This window comes from Panthera tigris, chromosome F2 (genome assembly GCF_018350195.1).
Source record: "Panthera tigris isolate Pti1 chromosome F2, P.tigris_Pti1_mat1.1, whole genome shotgun sequence".
Lineage (NCBI taxonomy): Eukaryota > Metazoa > Chordata > Mammalia > Carnivora > Felidae > Panthera > Panthera tigris.
Window position 1 is genome coordinate 81,821,636 of NC_056676.1, and position 12,777 is coordinate 81,834,412.

Sequence of the window (12,777 nt, forward strand, 5' to 3'; positions counted from 1 at the left end):
TCAGGACACACAGCCACTCTTTGTGTCCTGCCAGGTGTGTGCAGGTCTCTGCTCTGCAGGGGCCTCCCTCTGTATGTGCGCACGTGGCTGGCTCAAGCTCCATCTCAGGCCCCACCCCCTCCCTGAACTCCTGAGCAGAGCCTTCTTTGTTCACAAGGGCTGGAGCCCAGGGAATACAGGGCCGACCCACGTCCTAGAGCTCAAGTCCTGGGGGGAGGAGCAGGCTCCCAGGTGCTCCCAGACCAGCACACAGGAGTCCCACAGCAGAGTGAGCACTCAGAGAAAGGAACACCTCAACTGAGGCCTAAAAGGTGGACAGGCACTGACATGAGGGTCCTGGGCCAGCCCCAGCAGAGCCCTGTGGGATAAACACACAGCCTGCTGGAGAAGGGGTGGGGACAAATGCCATGGAAGACCAGCTAGGTACAGGGACAGAGGTGGGAATTTGTGTGCCTGGCACTGAGAAGACAGCCAATACTGCCTGAACAGAGGGAGGAATTAACATGGCAGGCACATCTGGGGTCAGAAGGAAGCTGGGGGCCACCTGCATGAGGATGGCCAAGGGTGACCCAGGAGAGAGGGGACCTGAGAGGAGGCGGGCCCAAAGCCAGGGAAGGTGTCTGGGTCCTGGGCTAGGCAGTACTGAGGGTTTTCAAGTTGGGTACTCCTGGGTCCACACCCCAGCACTGACTGGCTGGCTGGGGGACTCTGCTGTATTCCTGCTGAGAAGGGGGAGGCCTGAGCTGCTCTCCCCTACCCACCTTTGTGACAGGCCCTCCTTTGTGACACCTTTGCTACTGTCCAGGGAGAAGGTCGGGCCAAGCCCCATCACAAGCTGCGACCTGATGGCTAGGGAGATGAGGGGCCAGGCCTGGCTCAGCTCTCTCTTGGGGTCCCAATCACCACCCTCCCCTTGGATCCATCCAGATGCCTACTCAACCTGTCCAACTCCAGAACAACCTCATGCCCCAGGGTCCTGGGGCAAACAGGCAGGCCCCGGGAGTTCAGGCCACCCGGGCCTGCATATGACCTCATGTGGAAAGGCTAAGCGGTGGCCACAGCACCAGCTGGGACCACTAACAGGTGCTCTGCCCTGCACCCCCACCACTCGACTGTCCACTGCCTCCGCCCTGCAGCCTACCCAGGTCCAGCTGGCCACCCTGGCCCAGCAGCTTTCCGAGGAACCAGCAGGTGAATGGTGGGTCCCGGGGCCAGCCAGGCGCAGGGAGGCAGTGCCCATGGTGGGAGGGACACAGCTGGCACAGAGCTGCTGGGGGTAGGCCTGGGAAAATAGACTTTATTGGCTCCCAGGGAATGGGAGAGCAGGATCAGAAGTGGACACACTCAGGACCCAGAGACCGGCATTGGGGAGCAAGGTGCCGGGCCTGGCCAGGCCTTGGTTTCCCTGAGGACAGACACGAATGGTGGCCTCACTGCACAGCTGCTCAGAGCCGCCCTGGCAGAGGGGTGAGAATGTGGCCCCCCGGTGCTGGCAGTGCCCTTGGCTCCCGGCACGGTCTGAGGGTGTCATCTCTGGGGCTTCGGGGGCAGCCGGCACCTGCTCCCACACCGTGCTTCACTTCCGGGCCTGTTCGTAGTTGTGGGTAAACCAGGCACAGGTCTCCTTCACAGCTGCAGAGGTGGGCGGGTGACAGGTGGTGGCAAGTGAGGGCCGAGGCTGCGCTGACCTCCACTGGAGGAGATGCGGAGGGTGGAGACCCCAGGACACCGGCAGTCACCCCTTCTGGGTCCTGCCTCCCCGACAAGGGTTTGGACGCCAAATCTACAGGGTGTCTTCAGCTCCAAGCAAGGAAGCCACTGCTTAAGGAGGGGCAGGAGTGACCCAAAGCCAAGAAGGAGGGGCTGGGAGGTCCCGAGGGATGGGGTAGGAGAGCCACGGGAGGGCCGGGGGCTCACCCTGCTTGAAGGGTGTAAACCGGAAGTCGGGCAAGTAGGTCCGAAGCTTGCCGTTACTGGCCGTCTTCTTGAACTGCCCATCTGACTTGCTTGTATCAAACTAGGTGCCCAGTCAAGGCCACGGCACAAGGGGCACCCACCCCACCAGCCTGCCCTTGAACCTGCCTTTCCCAGGGGAGCTTTGGGGACAGAAGAGCGCCCCTCCTCTCCAGCCGCCAGGCGAGAGCCATTCTGCATGCATCAGCCCCACAGCGTCCTGCCCCAGAGCCAAAGGATACAGTGACCTCCCCGCGGAAGTCCATGGCCTCCACCACGGCTTCGGCTGCCTCCTGGATAGAGACCTCATCCTCCTCGCCCACTGTGGGGAGCGGGGGGGACCAACAGCCAGGTGAGGCCTCCTCCACCCGGCCTTGCAGCTACCCAGCCCCCCGCCATACTCCCATTCCCAGCCCCAGCTGCCCTCGGCACAGACGTGGGTTCTGCCCCGGGGCAGGGGCAGTGGGGCCACAGGGTGCCCACCTGACAGGATGATGGGTTCCACCTCATCGTACTCCCGCAGGACCCAGATGAAGAGCCGAGCCAGGTCCTGGAAGTCAGACAGGGTCAAAGGACACAAGTCACGGCCACCTGGAGCCACAGGCCACCTCTCTCGGGTGGCCCTGTTCGGTGAGGGCACAGCCTGGGCTCCCCGGGGGGGAAGTCTCTCCCTTTGGGCAGCTTAGCCACCCCAGCCTACCTGACAGAGAGAGTCTTATCTTTCACTGAGCTCAGAGCTGCACCCAGCGACTCCCATGGGGCCAGGCACCTATAGGGACCCAGCGAGGACCAGTGGCTGCTGCTCCAGAGGCTCAGCCTGGACCCTCACTCCTTTCTGGGGCTCCCTCACACTATGGCCTTCCCACAGCCAGCATGGCAGGCCAGGGAACGTTCTAGTAGAGAGCGAGGCCCAGTCCTGCACAAACCAGTGAGTAGATGAACTGCCTCCGTGGCTTGCCAGTGCCCCACACCGTCAGGGCTGAGCCGCTGCCTGCAGATTCAGGGAGGGGGCAGGTGTCAGAGGGGACTCCACCAGCACCCCCCCAGCCCCCCCCCCCCCCCCCAGACCTCACCAAGCAGGCACTCACTCTTAGCCAGGTGCACCTTGTGGATGAGGCCGGGCAGCACGTGGCCGTCCTCGATGTTGAAGTTGTCGTGGGGCCCGAAGACGTTGGTTGGGATGACGGCGGTAAAAGTGCAGCCGTGCTGCTGGAAGTAGGCCCTGCAGGGTCACAGCGTCTCTTGCGGCGCTCGCCTGGGACCGCTGACCCCACCACACCCGCCCTGGCCTCTGAGCGGGGGGAAGCCGAGGCCCGCAAAGAGAGGGCACGATGCTTGGGAGCTGTGCCAAGGTACCCACTGGGCCCTCCTCCCTTTTCCTGTCCGGCCTCAGCCGGGCCAGCGGGCGGACGACCTGTTCTGCACGTCGATCATCCTCTTGGCGTAGGAGTAGCCAAAATTGCTGTTGTGCGGAGGCCCATTGTGGATCTAGGGGAGCAGAGGCAGGCTTTGCTTTCCTGGCCCCGCCCCCACTGGCCCCGCCCCCCCACTGGCCCCGCCCCTCACCATAGTCTCGTCAATAGGGTAGGTGGTCTTGTCCGGGAAGATGCAGGTAGACAGGCAGGAGACCACCTTGCGCACACCCACCTCGAAGGCCGAGTGCAGGACGTTGTCGTTGATGTGAATGTTTTTCCTCTGGCGTGGGGGTGAGGGGGGTGGGCAGGGCAGATTCAAGCCCCTCTGAATCTGCTGGCAGGACCCCAGCCCTTACCTGCTCCTCCAGGGACAGAAGCAGGACACACCCTGGCCCCTCCCACGAGGGCAGCACCTGAGCCAGTTTATCCTAACTGCTCATGGGGACAAGGCTAGACCTCCCAGCGTAGACCTCCCAGCAACCATGCCCCCTCTGGGCCTGTTACATCCTAGGCAGGCAGTCCTTTGACCCCCCCCCCCCTCCCCACCCTTGGGGCCGTGGGGCGGGGCCGGCTGGAGGAGAGGACCACATTCCCTAGCTCAGGGCTGGGCCTCACCCTCACAGGCTGCTGAGGGCAGGCCCGATCTAGCCCCCAACAAGGGTGGAGACAAGGGGCCCCTCCACTCCCCTAGCCCAAGGAGACTACCCAACTTTATCAGCCGGTAGCAGTGAAGCTTTGAGCAGCCCCACCCCTCCCCAGACCCCACTTTCCCCAGACCCTGAGATGAGACCGGGCATGAGATGGCCCAGACATTTGGAGGTGGAGAGGCTTCGACCAGGCGGCTTTCTTGGATGACTGGCCTGAGACAAGGAAAGCCCTGGGGTGGGGCGCCCCGGGGCAGAATCTGATCTGAGCCTCTGCCATCCCTGCGCCATAAAGACCAGATGCCCAGCAATGGTGGGTCCAAGCCTCAGGGGCGCAGCCTGGCAGGAGCAGGGCTATAGGCAGAACCTTGCTCCCCTCCTGCCCCTTCCACCACATCCCAGGCCCCCAGGTCAGACACCTCAGACCCTGAGCCCAGCTCACACCTCTGTGCCCCAGAATGCATAGTGGGCCTGGTTCAGCGCAGCTGGACCAGAGATCCTGGGAGCAGAAGGGTCTAGAGACCTGGGGGGGCTCAGCGGGTAGAAACCAACCCTAAGCCAGCGAAGGCTGGCTACTCTCAGTTCCTCCAACCCACAGTCAACTCCATGGCTTTTCCCGTGGGGCCAAATGCCCCCACCCACCTGTACGCCCATCTGCCTCCAAAGCGAGTGTGGGTCACCGGGGACCCCATGGGGACTTGCCCCCACCAGGCTGTGCCAAGCCCTGACCCTCAGGGACTTCCTGGGGCCGACAAATGAGCATGAAAAGCCAACAAGAAGTTCCCAGTGCTCCACGGGGCCCTCTCACTTACCCAGAAGTCCAAGTTGTATTTGATATTCCGGAACAGGCCCCCCACCATTGCAGCAAGGTGGATGACATGTGTGGGCCGGACCTTTTCAAACAGGGCTCGGGTCTGTGCAGCATCCCTGGGAGGAGCCGGGGAAGGAACTAGCACCCTGGGGGTGGGGTAACGGGGGCAGGAGTAGACAGGGCTGATGGCAGGAAAGGCTGCCACAAAGGAAAGTGGCCCGTGCAGGCGCTGGCCGGTATGAGGGTGTGGACCTCCAGAAGAGATAGGAGGATGTTTGCCTAGGAACAGAGCTGCACACACCCGAGCCAGGCCAGACACCCGGCAGGGAGGACCCGGACCGGAGGCTACCAGGCTCAGGGACAGGCCTGGCCTGGAGCTCTGGGTCTAGAGAGGGTGTGGGTGAGTGTGCTCCAGGGATGGGTCCACTTACGTGAGGTCAGCATCCTTGGAGGAGACGAACACCCAGTCCTCTCCAGGCAGCCCAGCTCCATCTGCTACCACCTCTTGGATGGCTCTGCCCACCAGCCCAGAGCCACCTGTCACTAGGATTCGCACTGACCCCCCAGGCTCACTCATGTCGGCTGCACCTGTGGGGGCAAATGGTGGGAGGCATATGGAGCCCCACTCCCTGGAGATGTCCCTGCGTGGGGCACTGCCCTTGGTTAGCACTGGGCCCCAGGGCAACTGTCCAAAGGCTAGACCGGGGTTTCCTGGGGCCACTGGGACAGGATGAGACCCGCAGGGGAGGAGAGAGAGCCTGCTGGGGACCACCCGAGTCTCCCCCTCCCCGCCCCATTCCCTAGGAAGCCTTCTGCCTAGAAGCTCACAGGCCATAGACAAGGAAGAGGAGAGCCCGTGTTTGCAGTCCGGTGCCCAGTGGCAGCCAGCTGCTCCAGGAGAGCCTCTGCCAGCCTAGTTCCTCCTAGGCAGGTGGCACTTCCGGCTCAGAACTGGACAAGCCTCGGGGCGCCACCACCCTCAAGAACCCTAGCCTAGGGGCTGGAAATCTGCTCGGACCCCTACAGGACGGCTCTGACCCAGCTGCAGGGCCTGATGGCCGGCATCAACCGGAGGGGATACTGCCGCGACATCGGCTGCTCCCGACCGCGCCTACAGTCCAGCAGCAGGTCGGTGGGGAAACACCACCGCGGCCGGGACTCCTCCCACGCCCCGTTCCTCTCCCAGATCCCCGGGACACCTCCACGCCCTCGGAGTCCCCACACCCCTCAGGGTTCTGCGGCTGTCACGGAACATCGAGAGCCGGAGCCGCAGCTCGCCACGCCGGGTCCCCGCCGGGATCCTCGGCGCCGCCGCGCGGCGTCTCACCTGTGCACGGCCCCACCTGCCCGTCGCCCGAAGAGCGGCTTCCGGCAGCGGATAGAGCGTCCAGCCGCGTGCAGGGGCCAGGTGGAGGGGGCGGAACCGGGAGGGACCCGGCGGGCACTCCCGCGGCACTCTGGGAAATGCAGTCCCGGGGGCGCCCCGGGCGCTGCCGGGAAGTGGAGTCCGGGAACGCGCAGCCGCCTGGGAAATGTAGTTCTCGGTGCTCCGCCTCCCCGAGGCCTCAGGGGGGTACCGGACAGAGAGACCCCGTTTGCTCCGCCGGGGCGGGTGGGTGGTGGGAGAGCCGCGGAGGCCGCGTGTACGCGGAAACTCCGCAGCATCAGAAAGGGGGAGCGGCAGGCGCCCGGCCGCGGTTGCAGGACAGCGACCGGCCGCGGGCCGGCCTCGGGGGCTGAGGCGCGAGCTGCGGGGTCCGAAGGGCAGACCGCGGCCGGCGCGCTGGCCGGCGCCGTTCTTCGAGCGCCGCGGGGACGGGCGGGTCTCGGACGTCCGGGTATCGGGGTGAGAGGTCGCGTGGAGGCCCTCTCGCTAAATGCAGATATTTAACAGCAACCGACCTTGCTAACACACTGGCAAACAGAATGTGCTGTGCCCTCCGACCTTGACAACATATTATTATGAAAATATATTCCATTTAAAAAACATCCATAAATTTGGGGGCGCTTGGGTGGCTCACTGGGTTAGGCTGGCTCAGGTCATGATCTTATGGTTCCCCGGTTGGAGGCCCACCTCCGGCTCTGCGCTGACAGCGGGGAACCTGCTCCGGATACTCGCGCGCTCTCTCGCTCTCTCTCTCTGCCCCTCCCCTGCTCCTCTCTCTCTGTCTCTCCCTTGCACGTGCTTTTTTTTCTGTCTCTCTCTCAAAATAAATAAACTTTAAAAATAAACAAATTTTATATACCTAGAAGTCAAGAAACTATCAGAGACGGACGAATAATTAGCACTGCTAATGGGGCGCCTGGGTGGCCCAGTCCGTTGAGCTTGGACCCCAGCTCAGGTCACCATCTCCAGGATCGCTCTGCTGTCAGCCTGTCAGTGCAGAGCCGGGAGCCCGTTTCAGATCCTCTGTCTCTCTCTCTGTCCCTCCCCCACTTGCGCTCTCCCAAAAATAAAAAAAATTAAAAAAAAAAAAAACAAAACATACCGCACTTCCCACACTGCTGCATAGTCATCCTATATAATTTAGTTTTCTTGTCTGCATTTCACCAGTTACTAAGCCAGATGTTATAATCAAAATTTGTCACATAATTTGTATTCTTTTGACCACAATGCCACATCAGACGGTCTTTCCTAAGTCTTTGTAGTTTTCTGGTTTTGTTTTTTTGTTTTTTAGTTTGCTTCGATTTGGAGAAACTGCTTTGCTGAGGCCGTAGCAGCTGGAATTGACAAGAAAAATCCATAAAGCAGTACTTAGATTCAGAAATGGACCGAGGGTTTTTACATATCACACTCCCATACTCTAAGAGGGTTGCATATGGTAATGTATTGGTATTGCAGAAAATGCTAGCAAATGCTTTAATTCAGATTTAAAATCGTCCCCCGCTATGGAGTGTCATTTACTATCACAGCAATGCAATATTTCGTAAGCTCTTTCACATTTTCTGATGCTGGAATATTATAAAGAAGACAAAAAATAGCAAATGACATCCAATTTACAATTCTTTAAAAAAAAAAAATGTTTATTCATCGTTGAGACACAGACAGAGACAGAGTGTGAGCGGCCGGGGGGGCAGAGAGAGAAGGAAACGGAATCCGAAGCAGGCTCCAGGCTCTGAGCTGTCAGCACAGAGCCCGATGCAGGGGCTTGAACTCCTGAACCGTGAGATCGTGACCTGAGCTGAAATTGGACGCTCAACTGACTGAGCCTCCCAGGGCACCCCTATTTACAACTCTTCTTGGTAGTATAGTTTCATCTGTAACAATCAGAAAATCATTTCTACTAAAATTACATTTGGGCTTATTTTTGTGAGAATGTTCTCCTTGGTGGTCATGCAAACATTTTTGTTTCTCGTTGTTTCCATTTCACATATTTATTGGAATGTAACTCTTGTGTGTTTCATGTTCTGTTTCTGTCAGTTTAGAAAAACACTTTCTCTAAAAGTAAACAATCCATTTTAAAATTCCGTTTGAAAGTGGAATTATCAACCTTAGATCTCTTTAGGGTTCGGTCAGCTTTACAAATATCAGAAACAACCAATAACAGTTCATATCAAATCGCTGAGGCAGCACGAATTCAAAACTGATCTTTTCTAGGAAAGACAGTCGGTTCTTGTGAGCACCTTTTGTGTGCCTTCTCTCTTAGAGCTTCCACATCTGTTCAACACCAAACCTAATTCCTTTAGTGTTTAGCCCCAGATTCCGGGATGTGTCTTAGGCAGGGAGAGATTCAAGGTCAAAATCGATCCATATTTCATCAAGGTGTTCTATCTCTGGGCTAAATCAAAAAACACCCTGATTTTGAGTTATTTTAAGGAGCATTAACAGCACGACTGAGGCCACACCTCAAGCACAGATAAAACGATGCTCCATAGATGACACAGTAATACATCTAGTTTTCCAGCCTAAGTTCTGGCTGGTTCACCTTTTTCTATACTAACCATTTTATTTCCATTTTCTTAGGTTTGCCTTCAACAATCTTTTAAATCCGTGCATATGATTCAAGGTTTTTTATTTTTATTTTTAATTTTTTTAACATTTATTTTTGAGAACCAGAGAGAGAGCATGAGTGGGGGAAGAACAGAGAGAAAGGGAGATAGAGAATCTGAAGCAGGCTCCAGGCTCTGAGCTGTCAGCACAGAGTCCAACGTGGGGCTCGAACCCGTGAACCCTGAGATCAGGACCTGAGCCAAAGTCAGATGTTTGACTGAGCCCCAGGTGCCCCCAAATTCAAGGTTTAAAAAAAAAAAAAAACTTTTCACTTAAGTCAAAACCTGAGCCACTTCAAAATGAGTAAAATCAGTGAAATACTTACCAAGTTTTCATTTTCATTTTTGGAAGTTCATCATTATAGATAATACACATTGGTTGTTGAGGTGTCTGGGTGGCTCAGTTGGTTAAGTGTCAGACTCTTGATTTCAGTTCAGGTCATGATCTTACAGTTTGTGAGTTCGAGTCCCGAGTTGGGCTCTATGCTGACAGCATGGAGACTGCTTGGATTCTCTCTCTCCCTCTCTCTCTGCCCCTCCCCTGCTTTCTGTCTCTCTGTCTCTCTCTCAAAAATAAAAAAAAAATTTTTTTTTGAAGAGCAGGATATCTGTGGGTTGTACACGGGAAGTTGAATGGTGGAGGCACTTAGGTAAGGAAAAAGGTAAACTAGCGAGTCAGATCTTTCTTGCTTTCCTTCCTGTTCCAATCTGGGATTTTAAGAGTACCCAGAAATTAATGCAGGATTTGCAATAGTGGCTGAGGAATATTTTGCAACATCAATTCATATTTGTCTTAAATCTACATATATGTACGCATAGATGAAACATGCATTTGACTTAAGGAAAGGACTGGGAACAAGCAAAATACGGTTTTAGGGATTGATTTAAAAAATTATTGAGGGCAAGTAGATACCACTGGCACCGATATGGTTGGAGAAAATAAAAGTGAACGAGCCAGAAATGTTGGCCAAAAAAGCAGGAGCATTTTTTGTGCGACATGTCATGTCACAGGGAGACCTGACTTTAACTGTACTGATCATAATGACATTCTCTAGATCAAACACAGTATTTTCTGGATCTGCCCAAAGCTGAAACGTCTTGGAAAACCACATCACATTTGACCTTGTCATCAGCCTTGGACATGTGATAGGAGTGCTGACTATGGGCTTCACATGTATTTAATTTAGATACTGGAAGGCTGAAGACCTAAGCAAGACAGCGGAAAGTTCCCAAAGAGCAAATCATGGTTCCAAGTGGCAAACAGAGTTACTTTTTTTTTTTACTTTTTTTTTATGTTTATTTCTGAGACAGAGCATGAGTGGGGGAGGGGCAGAGACAGAGGGAGACACAGAATCAGAAGCAGGCTCCAGGCTCTGAGCTGTCAGCACAGAGCCTGACACGGGGCTTGAACTCGGGAACGGTGAGATCATGGCCAAAGCCGAAGTCAGACGCCCGACCAACTGAGCCACCCAGGCACCCCAATCTTGTCCATGTTTTAAGAGAGCCAGTCCTGTCTCCACTCAGGCATCTGTGAGGCCTTGTCCTCCAGGAAGCTTTCCTTGCCTTGCTGAGGGGGCCCAGGGGCACAGCCCCTTTTCCAACTTCTGATTGTTACATACAATTCCCTGTGAATCCTCCGCTCCCCGCATCTCACCCCTTGTGAATATCGTCCTTCCTCAACTTCCTTCAGATTTTCTTTTGCTTCCAAAACCTTGCTCTGGCTGGGCTATTATGATAGTCATCACAACCCAGACGTGGGCTTAGGGTCCACCTTGCAATGCAGGGAGGGGGCAGCTGCCAGCCGCTAAGCAGAGGGTGGGTCTCTGAGGCAGCTGACTGGTCCCCTTCCATGGCATTTCTCATCTGCCACTAAGTTCTCATGGCAACGAGGGCTCTGCAGCCAGACTCCAGCATCAGAGAGCTAGTCTGGGGGGGGGGGGGCAGCAGGCAACAGGAATTAACTCCCGCAGGAGCCTGGTGAGCAGAGGCGGGTGGCCCTCCCACAGTGCTAACCCCCCAGGCATCCTCACAGTGTCCTTCCTGGGAGCCGGGCCTGTAAGAGAAGCCATGCAACCCCAGCGAGGTTTTGGATGGAATTGAGATTAAGCATATGCTGTTTCTTGGGCGCCTGTGCTGGGTGAAGGTGGCATTTCTGGAGGCCTCAGCCAGGACAGCCCCCACTGCCCCTGCAGATCCAGGAAAGGCTCTACTCCCAGCCAGCCTCCCTCTCCTCTGCGGGGAGCCCAGGGTCCCACTGACCAGCCCTGCTTCACGGGTCCCCCAGGCCTGTGCTGAAGGTTGGGAGAGGTCTGGCTCTGCTCTGACCCCTTAGCTTCAACATCATCCTATTTCTAAGTCTCTTTGAATTCTTTTGAAGTCATCTCTACCCCCAACGTGGAGCTAGAACTCATGACCCTGAGATCGAGAGCCACATGCTCTATAGAGCAAGCCAGCCAGCCAGGCGCTCCCTAAATCTTTTTTTTGTTTGTTTGTTTTTAAGTTTATTTATTTTGAGAGGGAGGGAGAGAGTTTCAAGCAGGCTCCTTGCTGTCAGCACAGCGCCCAGTGTAGGGGTTGAACCCACGAACTGTGAGATCATGACCTGAGCCAAAATGAGGAGTCAGATGCTGAACTGACTGAGCCACACAGGCGCCCCCCCCCCACCGCCAAGTCTCAAATAGGGATGGGGGGGGTTCTGTGCAGTCCTCCTTTGCTGGCCAGCTGACAACCTGCATCGCGTGATTACATTGTGTGTAACCTCCTATGTATCATGAGGCCATCACTTCAAAGTTTACTCACACACCTCCACTCACTGTGGCTGCAACACTCATTTCTTTTCTTTCTTTTTTTTTTTTTTTTTGAGAGAGAGAGAGAGAGTGCGTGGGGGGAGGGCAAAGGGAGAGAGAGAATTCCATGCGAGCTCCGTGCTCAGCGCAGACCAGGATGTGGGGCTTGATCTCATGACCACAAGGTCGTCACCTGAGCTGAAATCAAGAGTTGGAAGCCCAACCGACTGAGCCCCCCCAGGCGCCCGTCGTGTCTTTTCAATACAATTACTCTCAAGACACTTTTCTCCGACAGGACAGTGTGTACAAGGGCGGGGTGTTTAACTCACTTTATGGGGAAACTGGCTCACCATATGGAAAAGACTCAGATTCCAACATCTCATCATATTCAGAAATAAATTCCAGATGGCTGGAAGACCTAAGCATGGAAAGTAAAAGCGTTAAACCTCCCTGAGAAAAGGGGCACCCAGCCAGCTCAGTCAGTGGAGCCAGCGACTCTTGACCTTGGGTTGTAAGTTCGAGCCCCACGTGTGTGTAGAGAGTACTTCAAAATCTTAAAAAACAAAAACAAAAACAAAAACCCTCTCTGAGAGGAACGGACAGTGAACATCACAAAGGAAAAGAGACCCCAGGGCACCAGGGTTAGTGAAGGGCACACAGAACTGTGGGAAAATAAAGGCAATACGTTTGCAGTACACGTAGCAGGCACACGATTTGTACCCACCCTAAAAAGCTCCTAGTCGCAAGGAAAGAGACAAGCTCAGCGGAAAAGCGGGCCAAGGTCATTTTAGTCCGTTAACAAGAGGCTCAAAGGGCTAATAAGCACGAGGGATTGGCCTGACTAGCAAATCAGTCGGTTCACTGAAGCAGCTGGAGGGGTGAGACCCTGGGGGGAGGAGTGCAGGGGAGCATTGGGAGGATGGAGATGTTCTGTCTGGATCGTGGAGGTCACGTAGGAGGATACATTTGGCAGAGCTATTTATCACATGTATTCATTAAAAACAAATGCATCTGCTGCTAAGTTAGGTCTCACTGAATTTGAGAACAAAAACCAGGATGCTGCTTTTCACCCCTTAGATCGGCCAATTTCAGGCCAGATAAGGGTTGGTGAAGCTGCAGGGAACGGAGTCTCCCACTGCGATAGACGGAGCGAAAGTTAGGACAGCCACTGAAAAGCC

At 55.7% G+C, this 12,777-nt stretch overlaps 2 protein-coding genes across 5 annotated transcripts; one reads left to right on the top strand and one right to left on the bottom strand.

Annotated features, from left to right (window-relative positions):
* The first annotated feature begins 49 nt into the window (after nucleotides 1–49).
* On the top strand, nucleotides 50–6,851 carry LOC122235022 (collagen alpha-3(IX) chain-like). 3 transcript variants are annotated; one of them, XR_006213104.1, is made up of 5 exons: nucleotides 50–1,191; nucleotides 2,022–2,305; nucleotides 2,477–2,583; nucleotides 3,048–3,305; nucleotides 5,628–6,154. XR_006213104.1 is itself a non-coding variant. In XM_042973335.1 (2 exons), exon 2 carries the CDS (start codon nucleotides 5,878–5,880, stop codon nucleotides 6,712–6,714), a length of 837 nt encoding a protein of 278 aa, XP_042829269.1. In that variant the 5' UTR covers nucleotides 3,169–3,305; nucleotides 5,628–5,877; the 3' UTR covers nucleotides 6,715–6,851. The 3 variants fall into 3 exon arrangements, 2 of the variants coding, with proteins under 2 accessions (XP_042829269.1, XP_042829270.1); XM_042973335.1 differs by lacking the exons at nucleotides 50–1,191; nucleotides 2,022–2,305; nucleotides 2,477–2,583 and having other exon boundaries at nucleotides 3,169–3,305; nucleotides 5,628–6,851; XM_042973336.1 differs by lacking the exons at nucleotides 50–1,191; nucleotides 2,022–2,305; nucleotides 2,477–2,583; nucleotides 3,048–3,305 and adding an exon at nucleotides 4,235–4,325 and having other exon boundaries at nucleotides 5,628–6,851.
* GFUS (GDP-L-fucose synthase) lies at nucleotides 1,276–6,231 on the bottom strand. Of its 2 annotated transcripts, none has more exons than XM_042973333.1 (11): nucleotides 6,151–6,231; nucleotides 5,255–5,411; nucleotides 4,825–4,939; nucleotides 3,520–3,648; nucleotides 3,368–3,441; nucleotides 3,042–3,175; nucleotides 2,880–2,944; nucleotides 2,437–2,503; nucleotides 2,196–2,275; nucleotides 1,918–2,017; nucleotides 1,276–1,632 (listed from the first exon to the last, which is right to left on the bottom strand). In XM_042973333.1, exons 2-11 carry the CDS (start codon nucleotides 5,398–5,400, stop codon nucleotides 1,577–1,579), a joined length of 966 nt encoding a protein of 321 aa, XP_042829267.1. In that variant the 5' UTR covers nucleotides 5,401–5,411; nucleotides 6,151–6,231; the 3' UTR covers nucleotides 1,276–1,576. The 2 variants fall into 2 exon arrangements, with proteins under 2 accessions (XP_042829267.1, XP_042829268.1); XM_042973334.1 differs by lacking the exon at nucleotides 6,151–6,231 and adding an exon at nucleotides 6,023–6,044.
* Nucleotides 6,852–12,777: the final 5,926 nt, after the last annotated feature.

Coding starts and splice junctions, on each gene's coding strand:
- LOC122235022 (XM_042973335.1), top strand. CDS start 5,878: ATGGCCGGCATCAACCGGAGGGGATACTGCCGCGACATCGGCTGCTCC.
- GFUS (XM_042973333.1), bottom strand. CDS start 5,400: ATGAGTGAGCCTGGGGGGTCAGTGCGAATCCTAGTGACAGGTGGCTCT. Junction 3,176..3,367: donor ATGATCGACGTGCAGAACAG/GTCGTCCGCCCG, acceptor GTGACCCTGCAG/GGCCTACTTCCAGCAGCACG. Junction 1,633..1,917: donor GTTTACACCCTTCAAGCAGG/GTGAGCCCCCGG, acceptor CCACCTCTGCAG/CTGTGAAGGAGACCTGTGCC.